The sequence below is a fragment of the Tamandua tetradactyla genome, chromosome 5 (genome assembly GCF_023851605.1).
Source record: "Tamandua tetradactyla isolate mTamTet1 chromosome 5, mTamTet1.pri, whole genome shotgun sequence".
NCBI lineage: Eukaryota > Metazoa > Chordata > Mammalia > Pilosa > Myrmecophagidae > Tamandua > Tamandua tetradactyla.
In genome coordinates, this window is record NC_135331.1 from 77,608,062 (window position 1) to 77,621,615 (window position 13,554).

General features: G+C 39.8%; 1 protein-coding gene across 11 annotated transcripts; it reads left to right on the forward strand.

The window, feature by feature from the left end:
- Positions 1–604: 604 nt before the first annotated feature.
- Positions 605–10,028, forward strand: ZNF639 (zinc finger protein 639). Of its 11 annotated transcripts, none has more exons than XM_077161113.1 (8): positions 605–695; positions 1,351–1,438; positions 2,018–2,120; positions 3,775–3,847; positions 4,397–4,465; positions 5,459–5,569; positions 7,684–7,818; positions 7,949–10,028. In XM_077161113.1, exons 5-8 carry the CDS (start codon positions 4,408–4,410, stop codon positions 9,100–9,102), a joined length of 1,458 nt encoding a protein of 485 aa, XP_077017228.1. In that variant the 5' UTR covers positions 605–695; positions 1,351–1,438; positions 2,018–2,120; positions 3,775–3,847; positions 4,397–4,407; the 3' UTR covers positions 9,103–10,028. The 11 variants fall into 11 exon arrangements, with proteins under 11 accessions (XP_077017228.1, XP_077017230.1, XP_077017231.1 ...); XM_077161116.1 differs by having other exon boundaries at positions 679–695; positions 1,356–1,438; XM_077161119.1 differs by having other exon boundaries at positions 680–695; positions 1,399–1,438.
- Positions 10,029–13,554: the final 3,526 nt, after the last annotated feature.

Genomic DNA, 13,554 nt, shown 5'->3' on the forward strand with positions numbered 1-13,554 from the left:
ATTTCTAACTTGCTAAGTGGGAACAACCTCGACACGTGGTCGTGAGGATCAACTTGTACGTGCGCGCTAGTTCGTGCAAGGGCGGACAGGTCCTGCAGCCGCGTTCTCGCAGCACTGACGCTCCCCCGCGCGCTCACGGGGCCTCGCGTAGGTCAGGTCACCCAGCCCCAATACCACACTGGCCCTGGAGTCGAGGAGGGGCTGAGGCCAGCCGGACCCAGGGCCGCCCGGGCGCCCTCCACCTACTCCTGCGGCGGCACCCACCCGGCACGGCTCCTCGCGGGACGCCAGGAGAAGCCGGGCGCTTCCGGCCCCGGGACGCTCTGGCACTTCGGGGGTTCCAAGGTCTATATACCTTCCTTGATCCCGGCAAAACCCTTCTCGCGCTTGCCCCGAGGCGCTTCCTGGGGACAAGGCTGCCCACCCGCAGCGACGCCCCCACTCCTTCGCGGGCGACCTAGGGGAGCCCCCGGGCCAACGAGCCAGCAGCGGACCAAGCGGTAGGGCCCACCCGCCGAGCGTATGAGGGGCCACACCCCCGCGCCGGCCACCCCCAGGCCAGGAGGCCGGTGGTCTCTCCCGAGCAGGGGGCGGGGTGCGGTCGCGCGCCCCAGCCGCCCGCCCCGCCCGCGCTCGTCACCTCCCTCGCGGTTGGCGGTCCCCTGAGGAGAGTTGCGCAGGCGCGGCGTGCGGCGGTGAGTACGGCCTTGGGGCCCGGGCCGGGACTGCTGGGCAGAGCGTGGGGCGCGCGGGAGGGAGACGGGTCGCCCGGGAAGCACCGGCGACCGTCAAGGCCAGCGCGGTGCGGCCTGCCGGGGCACTGGGCCGCTGGGCCGCGCACTCCTCCGCCCGTGCCGGGGCCGCTGGACCGCGGGGCTGCGCCTGGGCGGGCCCGGGACGGGGGAGCGCGAGGGAGGACGGGAGGGCGGGCCCGGGGCCGCCGGGCGTGCGGACCGAAAACCTGCCGCCGTTTTAGGGCGGGATGGCGGAACCCTCCGCCCTCGCGACGACAGGGCCACACCTAATCCCGCCCTCGGCGCGCCTCGGCCTCCTGCTGCTGGTCAGCTTGGGCCTCTGGGGTCGCTCCCGGGACACCCCACCCCCACCCCAGGCCCACCGTCTGCGTGCGCGGCGCGGGGATGCGGGTGGCGTGGTCCAGGCGTGCCCCGCGCCCCGCGCACCTTAGGGCCTCCCGCACGCCTTGGGTTCCCCAGCGCCTAGAACCGCACCCTAGGGCACCCCACACTCTGCGTCCCTCGCACCCTACTCGCGTCGGGCCCGGTGCGGTTCTCCAGCCCGTAGTCTAACCACTCGCCACGCTGCCTAGCCCTTTTGGTTTTATTTTTTCAGTACAGCCTAGGCACACAAGTAATTGAAGCGGATTTTCTCTTTGCAAAGGGGTAAAAGTTGGTGCCTGACTGAAGGATATGCCCAACCAGTAAGTGACCATCTCTGTAATCAAAGGTTTGACGCCGAGTTGAACACGTAGTGGACGCTTGTCTAGTTCCAGCTCTCCTGCGTGTTTGTGTTTCAGTTCCTTTAAAATGTGGAAAATAGGTATACTGATTTTAAAATGGAGGTGAAAGTGCTTTTTAAACCTTTTAGTAGAAGAGGTAGATTTTAATTGTAAATATTTACCTTATTTTAATAAGGATTAGGAGAGAATATTTACACTGCATGAAAGGCATTAAAGAAGGTTCTATTTGATGTGTTACTGCCCTTTATGTACTGTGTTTTTTACATAGACATTTATTGTTGGTTGGAAAAGTAATAGGGTGCTTAACGTGTATTTCAAAGTTGCTTTTTTTAAAAAAAATGATGTTTACTGTAGTGTGATCCCATTTTGTAAATGTAGCGTATATATGTATACCTTCACGTAGAGCTAGAAATATGTACAGAAATGTTAACTGTTTTTTGGGGGGAGGGGTGAAGGGTCCCTGGGTAACTTAAAATTTTTTGTGTTCTTGTTTGTTTTCCTGCACATCTGCATATTACATGTGTAGTTTGTTTTTTTAAGTGGAGAAGGTGGAGCAAATAATAAATTGCATGCAATTCACAAATATCCCAATGAGAGGACTAGTGAGCAAAAGTCTTCATAACAGCAGAAACGCAAATAAAAGGTATATAATAAATTTCTGCTACAATTAAGAATGGTTAGCGTTTTTGACCTTGAATGGGCATTCACCAGCTCTCTGAAAAGAGGTCCGATAAGTATTTGGCCATTGTTCAGCTCTGGGTAGAGGGCAAAGTCCTCCTGATCGAGATAATCTTCTTCTTCTAACCCTGCGATCTGATTCCAGGCCCGCTGGCAACAGTTAATTTTAGCACCATGCTTGATTTATTTTTCTTTATTGTTCTTCTTTTCTAAAGAAATTGGAATATGTTCTGAAATAACAAGACACTGTCATAACATGTTTTGCTAATGGTTTTCAATTTCTTCTCGCTGATACTTTGAGCATTTAGAATATGAAGTGTGAGGCTATTGACTATATAAATTCTGGATGTATATCAAAGATATATTAGGAATAAGTCTTGGAATTTTACTTTCTTACATAAAGATGAAAACTGCTTTTCTTTATTTGATACTTTAGTACACTGCATTGAAATGGTTACTCAAGAAATAGTATTTGTGTTAGGTATTGGCATCATTTCTGTAAATCTCATGGTTGTCAGTTTCTTTGGGTGATTGCCACCCCTTCCCCCAATTGATGGCTGAGCATAAACGAAGCAAGAATACAGCTTGCTGGTGATGGCGATTAACCATGAAGATTTATTTACGCACAATTGATCAAAGCCTAGAAGTCAGAAGATAGGCATTTTCATCTCTGATTCTGCCACTTCCTAGTTGACTTGACTTTCAAGGAAACTGAGTCTGTTTCCTCATTAGTAAAAACAGCGTGGGTTTGATTATAGCCCCTTTATCTAATTCATCGGATTATTGTGAAGATCAAATAGGATAAGGGTTAGAAAAATGTTCAGTAAACTCAAAGTACTATCCTATTACCAAGTGATCACATCACCTGTAGTGCTGAGGTACCCACAGCTTAATGAAGAAGCAAAAATAGTATGTGCACCCGAGTTCTTTTTCATTAGAATGAGATGGTCTTAGTAATGATACCGAATTTTTCCTAACCCATAAATCACATCACGGATTAAAAAAGAAAAAAAAAGGGTAGTATATAAAGAGGATATAGAAGACTTCATACTGCTTTTTTTTCTTGACATGCCTTACCTCCCATTGTTAGAGTGGAAAAACCACTAATCTGAGATGGAAGATACAGCCCTGATTTTGGGACTAATCTACTTATTTGAATTGGGATGATTACCTCAGTTTCCTCATCAATAACAAGAGATTAATAAAAACTGTTTTGAGAGGCTTTTATGAATTTTGCATATCATGGGATTAAATAAAGTATGTTCACAGCCTGGTACATAATTAGTACTCAGTAAGTGATGATTATTATTCTACTTATATTATTAAATGATCTCTAAGGACTTTAAAGGTTTAAAATTAATTCTGTAACTGAACTATTTTGGTGTCAAGATATAGTTCTAGAAGGTAATTTCAAAGCAGTATGAAGCACATTTGCATATATACGCACACTTCATATATACTGTTTTTAGCATTAGTATAGTATACTCAGGAGAATATTGTACTCGAATTAATTCTGTGTAACCTTCCAGTTGATTAAAAATCTGCTATCATTATGTTCTTACATCTCAGAAGTGAGCTGCATTTTTGTTTATATGACTTCTGATATGTTTTACCTATAGGCTTTTCTTACCATCTGTGGAAATTTTCCTGTAATTCCTTTTTTCTTACTCCAGTATTAAGAATTAATACCAAGTAAGTGAAATGTAATGAAACTGTTAGTAAATTTTACGACAATTCATGTGTATTTAATTGTACATTGGTTTCCACATTTGTTTTGTTCTTTGTAGAATATTGAAAGTGATTTCATAAGTAAGGAAAGTGTCTTTTTTCCTTAAAATTTATTTAGAGTCTGAGCTTATATTTGATGAGCACTTTCTCTGAAAGCCAGGGGATCAATAAAGATTTGTAATCATATATTTTCTAAGGGAATGTATCAGCCTTTAGCTTAAAACCTGTGTCAGAATCCCATTTGTATGAAATGTGCTTTTAAATTCTTAATATGATGCCATAGTCCCCATGTTCTTTTATAAAAAATAATTTAAGCTTTTCAGCCTCACTAAGAAAGACAATTTCTTACCATTAAACTTTATCAGAAATATAAATCCAAACTCTAAACAGAGGCATCATTTAACATTTTTCCTATGAAAATGTGGCCAATAAGTTCTTTGGTTAAAAAAGAATTTTTATTAGAATGGTAATCAAAATTGTTATTTGTGACATTTACTAATTTTCATTTTTCAGATTAAAAAGATATGAATGAATATCCTAAAAAAAGAAAAAGGAAGACTTTACACCCTTCTCGTTATTCAGGTTGGTGTGTAATTGAATTATTTTAAAGTTAGAGCATAAATTATTTCAGTTTTCCATGAAGTTGTATTCTCATCAATTCTCATAAATGGTCAGGTGAGAGTTAAATATCTAGATTAATTTTCTAAGTAAGAGGAAACTTTAAATAAATCCTCTCTTTATATTCCAATTCACTGTCTGTCATGGTGTCAGAGAGACGTCAAACTTTATAGATGTTATTTCATTTAATTCTCACAATTCCATGAGTTACAGATATTTAGAATTAGTTATCGGAGCTTATATACATACGTGGCATAATTAGGATTTGCCTGATTCCAGCACCTCTGCTTAAGGCAGGACGTTAATGTCAGAGGAAGATAATTTGCATCATTGGAAAATATCTTGAACCTGAACATTATTTTCAGAAATGTGAACTTTCCTTGTGATGCTGTGAATTTAGATCCTTTGTTGGGGTTAGCCCTGTGTTCTTGGCAGCATAAGAAAAGAGGTCTCTGGCTGGCTCTAATACATCTCATGTGCTTGGGACAGTATATCTACTTTTCATACTTAAGGCAGTTGAGCCTGGTGTTCTGCTTACCACCCCTTCCAGGTGAGCCTTGAAACGCTGTACGCAGGTGCTCTGCCTCGTCCTCAGGCCATTTCCTCCGGGTATTATGGTTTCTCTGCACCACATGACAGGTTGTCTTTAATGGTTTGTGCAGTTAACACACAATTTATTTATTTTTTGTGGGATTGTGCCTGTAAAGGAAATACATCTTCATGTGTTTCCAATTTGTTGTATTTCCCAATTTATATTTGTGGTTCTTTCAAAGCTCAGTATCAGAAACAGGTCTGAAATATAAAAGTTTTAACTACTGAGGAAAAATTAATACTTGTATTGCTGATACTTTGGTTGAAGTTGTGAAATTTTATATAATTTGGATGAAGGGATGGCTGACATTAAATGTATACCTGTGTACTGTGCCTGAATATTTTTTTGCTTTGTTTTATGTTCAGATTCCTCTGGAATAAGCAGAATTGCAGATGGATTCAGTGGAATTTTTTCTGATCATTGTTATAGTGTCTGTTCTATGAGACAGCCAGACTTAAAATATTTTGACAACAAAGGTATATCCTTGCTATACTTTTCCAAATAATTTTTCTTTGAACCACTTTTATGTACTTTTATTTCTTCCTTATTTGAAAATATGGGTAAAAGTGATGATTTCAAAACAGCAAGTGTTTGAATTTTTTATAATTTAAGAGAAAAAAACTTTTTAAGAAATCAATTTTAATTTTTAAAATTATTTTAGACATGTAAGTAAAAACCATACTCACCTAAATCCATTCGAGTTGACTGGGACCTGATGGCCACCCAGAGTGGCACAGAGTTGGGGCGCATTTGCAGTAAGAGGTTAACAATGGTGCTACATACAGGCCTTTCGGTCTGGAGGGCTAGTGAGAAAAGAACAGAGGGTGAAGGGTTTGATCTTTTCCAGTCCTGTGTCTTCTGTTGGTTCCTCTTTTCTAGAGCTTTGAGTGAATGATAAATACTTGTACTTGTTCTTTACTCTCTCTTCAACCACAGAAGTTCCCAGTTCCCTTGAGCTCCTGTTATAGGCACAGAAATATAACTTATAAAAAACATGTAGAATTGGAGATCTCAGCATGGCATCATTTTAGCTTAAAATAGATAAAGGTGGTTACAGAGAAAAGTACTTATAAGTCTATATATGCACATGGGTTAGTATACACACACATTTTTTTTGTTCTGTCAGCTGAGAGGCCCTAAAAGAAACAACAGCTTAGTAGCAGCAAGCACATCTAGTGGCCAGAGCTTGGTTTCTGATACCATTCTCCAAAGAAGGAACCAGGGCTTCTTGGAGAAATAGCTGATTCTAGGACTGCGGCAGGAAATACTCAAGATGAACCTGGAGCATCTTATAGTATCAGAAAGTAAGGAAGTCCTTCAAAAGAAAAAAATGATCAAAGTATGTCAAAGAAGCATAGGAGCCAAATGAAAGAGCTCTCAGGAGCCAAAGTTGGAATAATTTGAGCAACCAAAAATAAATAAATAAAGCAATATTGGCTTTTAACACAAAGTATAAGGTAAATATCCATTAGTCCACACTGTTAAAAATAAATGGGAGAAAAGAAATGAGACAAATCTCCCATGCAGAAGAATTCCAAATTAGTTATGTAGGTACTCCTCAAGAAGGGGGAACATGCTCCCACTCCTTATGTGTGGGCTGTGCAAGGTGATTTCCCTTCTAAGAAGGACAGTATGGAAAGGGGATAGAGTGACTTGAAGGTGGAGAAACCTAACAAACACCACCTTAGCCAGGTGGTCAAGGTCAACAACAAGTGTAATAAATCAAGTTGATGGTATATACCCTTGGTTATAATGTGGTGAAAACTGTATTTTACTTCTGTGGTCTTCAACCCACTGACCATAGCTCCAAACTTAGGATGAGAAAAACACCAGATAAATTCCATTGTTGGGGCATCCTACAAAATACCTGATCAGAACTCTTCCAAACTGTGAAGCTCATCCAAAAAAAAAGAAAAAAACAAACCAGGAAAATCTGAAAAACTGCCACAGCCAAGAATAGCCTAATTAATAGCCTGACAACTAAATGTAATGTGATATCCTGGAACAGAAAAAGGCACTAGGTGAAAACTAAGGAAATCTGGATGAAGTATGGGCTTTAGTTAATAATGTTTCAATTGGTTCATTAATTCCAACAAATATATCATGCTAATGTAAGATGTTAATAGGAATACCTGGGTGTTCAGTGTATGGAAACTCTCTACTATCTTCTCAGTTTTTCTGTAAATCTAAATCTGCTCCAGAGAATAAAAACTATTTTTAAAATGTTGAAGCCCATTTTTCTCTACTGACCTATATTTTCAGTGGGTTTCTCCATCCCAGCTTCAAAACACTGGATGCCAGCCTAGGGAGAAAATGTTTATTCAAACTCAATAATTTAACCTTAAAGTTTCCTTAAGTAATTTTTAAAAGCACAGGACATTCGAAACAAAAGCAGGTCCTTATTATGAGAAGTTTTCTGTAGATCTGGGGAATAGATAACGCATCTATTCAAGGCTAAATCTAAGTCTTTAGTTCTTGCTGGAATTCAAAATTATATTAAAGAATATTTGTTAGTTTCATTGTTTTATAATAATTAATGCTTAATGGTTTGATATACATAATAAGTATTTTTCCCAATCCCTTTTTACAGATGATGATTCTGATACGGAGGCATCAAATGACTTGCCAAAATTTACAGATGGAATCAAAGCCAGAAACAGAAATCAGAGCTACCTGGTTCCCAGTCCTGTTCTTAGAATTCTAGACCACAATTCCTTTTCCACAGGTTAGGGAAACTAATAGTTACACATGTTTGTATAGATCAGTGAGAAAACAAAAATTTCTTTTGCCAGTTGTATTTATTTTAGTAGGTTTTATTATGATAGTAATAATAATAGGCTTGTTTTATTTTTCAGAAAAATCTGCAGATATTGAAATATGTGATGAAGAGTGTGACTCTCCTGAATCAGTCAATCAACAAACGCAAGAGGAGAGTCCTGTAGAAGTTCATACTGCCGAAGATGTTCCGATTGCTGCAGAAGTGCATGCAATTTCTGAGGATTATGATATAGAGACAGAGAACAATTCTTCTGAGAGTCTCCAAGACCAGACTGATGAAGAACCACCAGCTAAACTTTGTAAAGTTCTTGACAAGAGTCAAGCTTTGAATGTGACTGCCCAGCAGAAATGGCCCTTACTGAGAGCTAATAGCAGCGGCCTCTATAAATGTGAACTGTGTGAGTTCAATAGCAAATATTTTTCTGATTTAAAGCAACATATGATCCTGAAGCATAAGCGTACTGATTCAAATGTGTGTCGAGTGTGCAAGGAAAGTTTCTCTACCAACATGCTTCTGATTGAACATGCCAAACTGCATGAGGAGGATCCCTACATTTGTAAATACTGCGATTATAAGACAGTAATTTTTGAGAACCTTAGCCAGCACATTGCAGACACCCATTTCAGTGACCACCTGTATTGGTGTGAGCAGTGTGATGTACAGTTCTCCTCCAGCAGTGAGCTCTACCTGCACTTCCAAGAGCACAGCTGTGATGAGCAGTACTTATGCCAGTTCTGCGAACATGAAACAAATGACCCAGAAGACTTGCACAGCCATGTGGTGAATGAGCATGCATGCAAATTAATAGAGCTGAGTGATAAGTATAACAATGGAGAACATGGACAGTACAGCCTCCTAAGCAAAATTACCTTTGACAAATGTAAAAACTTCTTTGTGTGTCAAGTGTGTGGTTTTCGGAGCAGACTTCATACAAATGTTAACAGGCATGTTGCTATTGAACATACTAAAATTTTCCCCCATGTTTGTGATGATTGTGGAAAAGGCTTTTCAAGTATGCTAGAATATTGCAAGCATTTAAATTCACATTTATCTGAAGGGATTTATTTATGTCAATACTGTGAATATTCAACAGGACAAATAGAAGATCTTAAGATTCATCTAGACTTCAAACATTCGGCCGATTTACCTCATAAATGTAGCGACTGTTTGATGAGGTTTGGAAATGAAAGGGAATTAATAAGTCACCTTCCAGTCCATGAAACAACTTGACTGTTTTCTTCGTTTAACTTGCATTATGTCAATGTAAAATAATAAATTCAACTTTTTTGGAAGATGTTAAATGGATGATTTTAAATATAAGTTATGAGAATTGCCTTTAACACGATTTTTTAAAATAGTCCACTTATCTTGTCATTGCTGCATTTTTCAGTATATAATTGCATCTTAAATATGGTATTTTCAGCTGTATGATAGTTGATAGTTTTAACCACTTATTGTGACTATCGTCCTGTTACTTGTAAGTGCTCTGATTTCATGAATTGATAGGGAACATGTATTAAAGAAACTATATTACAGTTTTCCTTACATACAAAGAGGTGCCGTTAAGTTTTTCTTTTCTTTTCTTTTTTTTTTAAACACAAGACAAGCTTGGTTTTCAGTGTGCAGTCATTGAAGTTCTGCACTACCCAAAATGAAATACAGGGCCGTATACGATAAGCCCACTGATGCACCCATTCATAAGAACCCAGGTATCCCCAAGGCCATCAGTGCACCCTCCATATCTGTGATTCTTTTGATACCACTGGGAGGCTAGTGTGGTAGTTAGGTTCAGATGTCAACTTGGCCAGGTGAACTTGCCTAGTTCTGTTGCTGTGGACATGAGCCAATGGTATGTGAATCTCCTCTGATGCATATTACATTCAGTTGACTAAGAGGTGTGCCTGCTGTAATAAATGATGTTTGATTTAATTGGCTGGTGCTTAAAATGAGAGAGCTCAATGTAACACAGCCCAAGCAGCTCAGCCGAGGCCTTTGGAGATGCAGAAAGGAATCACCCCGGGGAAAGTGGTTGGGACCCAGAGGCCTGGAGAGAAGGCCAGCAGAGATCACCCTGTGCCCTCCACGTGAGAAAGAATCTCAGTTGAAAGTAGCTGCCTTTCCTCTGAAGAACTAAAAATAAATCCCCTTTTATTAAAAGCCTATTTGCCTCTGGTGTTATGTATTCTGGCAGCTAAAAAACTAGAGCAGCCAGTATTGTAGGAAGAAAAGTCCAGTTTTTTGTTTGTTTTTTAATCATTCCCATCTTTTTTTAAGCTCCCATCTGTGTATTAAGATTGAGGGGAGGGAGCAGGAAAGAACTGATAAGGGATCAGACAATAAAGGTAGCCATTTCATACTTCATTCATAACCTATTTAACTTTTATTGTATTACTATAACATATATACAAAGCAAAGAAATAAAAAAGCAGTAGTTTTCAAAGCACTTTTCAAAAAGTGGTTACAGGATAGATCCCAGAATGACTAGTTTTTAGTATTATACAATTGCAATGTTATACCCAAACATCTAACATCCAAATCATTTGTTCACTAGGAAAACCCACTGAAATATTAATACAGAGTTAGGAAGGTCTGGGAGATAAAGGAATAACTTTTGATAATGGTAAATTAGTCTTAGCTTCTGAAATAGTATCAAGAAGGTAGAATTAATGTTTATCATTGGTATTAAATTTAACAAATTGCTACTACTGCTAACAATACCATCCAAATATATTTGGTGTATTTGAAAAAGATCAATGTGTGACCTTCGTTTTTCCCCTTCAAGGATCATGGGAGTGCAGTCTATTTCGAGAATGGTGGCTGCAACAATCATTTTCAAAACCTGTCATTCTTATCTATTTTGTCACATATGCATGTCTGTTACTAGAAATTATCATTCCATCTGATTATAACATTCCAGATAGGCTGTCTGGTACGAATGTTTCGTAGAAGACTTAACATTTTAACAGTTTAAATTGGAAGAGAACCATCTGGCCCCAACCTCTAACTTTGTAAGTTTTCTTGTAGAAATAAAAATTTAGGTTGTATTAGCCCAAGGTCACATAACGAGTTGTAGCAGAAAGGAATGGGAGCCAGACTGTTGGCTTCCAGTCTAGTGATATTTCCATTATACCATGGTAAGCTTTATTCTTGGGGTGTTAATGACCACTGCAAGCTTCGTGTTTATTCTGTTTTTATCCTTTTTCTATACACATCCAACTTCAGGAATTTGGTTTTACTTAAACAATTTCTTGGTGTTTTTGTTTTTTCAATTCTGTATTTTACCTTTTATATTTGATCATGTGGATCAAATAAAAGAGACGGTAATACATCTACTCTAAGGACATAAATTCAAATTTTAGAATTTTTTGATGAGTCTGTTACTTGAGGCCACATCTCACTGGCAGTTTGTCCAATGAAAACTTCTGCTTTGATTCAGTTTTCAAATAATATCTATGATCAACCATAAATTGTTGAGGTAGATGATCTGGTCAACAAGGTTTTGAAAAAACTTACCTAAAAATCTTCTAACCTCTGAATTTCCTTTTCCCACTTAAAAACATTTCCACTGTACTCTTTTGATTGATTGATAGTGATGTTTACTAACACAACAGTAGAATGTGTGGTAGCAGTGAACAGCAGCAATAGATCTTAATTGCTTTCTGCCTTTTTATCTTCACCTTGCAATGAGTTATGGCTTTTGAAAATTCAAAAGCATTTCCCCTGTATTCCAGAATTTAAAAACAGTTGTGCACTATTCAAGCCTCTTTCTGCTTATACGTTGGCCTGAATATGCATAATTACATATTAACCAATTTCTCAGTTTTATAGGGCTGATAACCTTTTAGTTGATTGCTGAATTGTTGCAGTTGTAGTATTTTAAATAGGCTTTTACACTATCCTATACCTAATTTTTTGATGTGATTTACAAAGCATTCAACTACTTTCTGGTTGTTTACCATTAATCTTTCTTTGCTTGTTTTGTCTAACTACCTTTTGCAAGCAGTTTATTTCACAAATCACTATGATCTTTTATGGAATTTTAATGCCTTAAAAAGCACTACAAGCTAAGGTACATATTAAAAAGCTAGAAAAAGAAAATCATTTGATCACAATATTTTGGGGAGGTACACTGAGTTACAAAAAAAGTCAATAACCATAAAGAATTTAAGTGAAAATTAAAAGTTAAGACTAACTGTTTGTTCTAGTTTGCTAGCTGCCAGAATGCAATATGCCAGAAATAGAATGGCTTTTAAAAAGGGAAATTTAGTAAGTTGCTAGTTGACAGTTCTAAGGCTGAGAAAATGTCCCAATTAAAACAAGTCTATAGAAATGTCCAATCTGAGGCATCCAGGAAAAGATACCTTGGTTCAAGAAGGCTGATGAAGTTCAGGGTTTCTCTCTCATCTGGAAGGACACATAGTAAACACGACTTCATCTGCTACCTTCTTCTCCTGGCTTCCTGTTTCATGAAGCTCCCTGGGAGGCATATTCCTTCTTCATCTCCAAAGGTCGCTGGCTGGTGAACTCTGCTTCTAATGGCTGCATCGTTCTCTGCTCTCTCAGAATCTCTTATTCTCCAAAATGTTTCTTCTTTTATAGGACTCCAGAAGCTTCTCAAGGCCCACCCAAATGGGTGGAGACATGTCATCACCTAATCCAGTTTAACAACCACTCTTGATTAAATCACATGTCCAGGGAGATTATCTAATTACAGATTCAAGCATACGATATTGAATAGGGATTATTCTGACTTTATGAAATGGGATTTTGATCAAAACATGGCTTTTCTAGGGAACATACTTCTTTTCAAACCAGCACATTCCACCCTCTGGACCCTAAAAAAGACATGTTTTCCCCATGTACAAAATACATTCATTCCATAACAATATCAGAGAACATTAAACCATTTCAGCAGCAATATACATGAAATACAAAGTTAGAAACATACAAACTCCTCTCAAAGTTAGTTACAGGTATGGTCTGTTTTAAGGCAAAATTATCCTCTGGCTTTGGACCTTTGAAAACTCATAGCAAGTTATTTGCTGCCAACATACAAAGGAGGAGCAGTCATAGGATACATAATACACGTTTCCATAGGGAAGAAGGAACACAGGGATCACCGGACCCATATAGTTTCGAAAACCCGCAGGGCAAACTCCATTAGATTTCAAAGTCTGAGAATCATTTATCTTCGGGGCTTTAGAAAGTGGCAGTCCCACCCTTTCCAAAGGCCTACACAGAGGCCTGCCTCTCTCCAAATGCAACCTTGGGGGACACTGGGGAGACCACCATTTTCTCAGCTCTACCCTCTCTCTGCCATCTCCTGGGTACACGCTCAACCCCACCACGTGGTGGCAGCCAGCCTCTCCCCAAACCCCAGGGAATGTGCTTCACCCTCTCCAAGGCCTGAGGTGGCATCTGCAATGAGGTGGAAGGCCCATCCTCTGTCTTTGGGGCAAACTCACCCTCTTCTTGGGCTTGGGTGGGTCTGCTCTTCTGGCCCGAGGCTTCTTGACTTCAGACCTCAACCTCCATGGTTTTGCCTCTGAAGTTATTTTTCCTTCAATGTGTCCCTTCTCTGAACCCCCCAGTCCAGACTGCCAACAGCTCTGTTTATACAAGTCCCACAGCACTCTCATTGGCCTTCTATGAAGTATCCTTGGATTGTGCCCATCAGACATA

Excerpts from the sequence above, each read along its gene's own strand:
- ZNF639 (XM_077161113.1), top strand. The coding sequence starts at position 4,408 with ATGAATGAATATCCTAAAAAAAGAAAAAGGAAGACTTTACACCCTTCT. Across the intron at positions 5,570-7,683 it reads AAAATATTTTGACAACAAAG|ATGATGATTCTGATACGGAG; the intron begins GTATATCCTTGC and ends CCCTTTTTACAG. Across the intron at positions 7,819-7,948 it reads CCACAATTCCTTTTCCACAG|AAAAATCTGCAGATATTGAA; the intron begins GTTAGGGAAACT and ends TTTATTTTTCAG.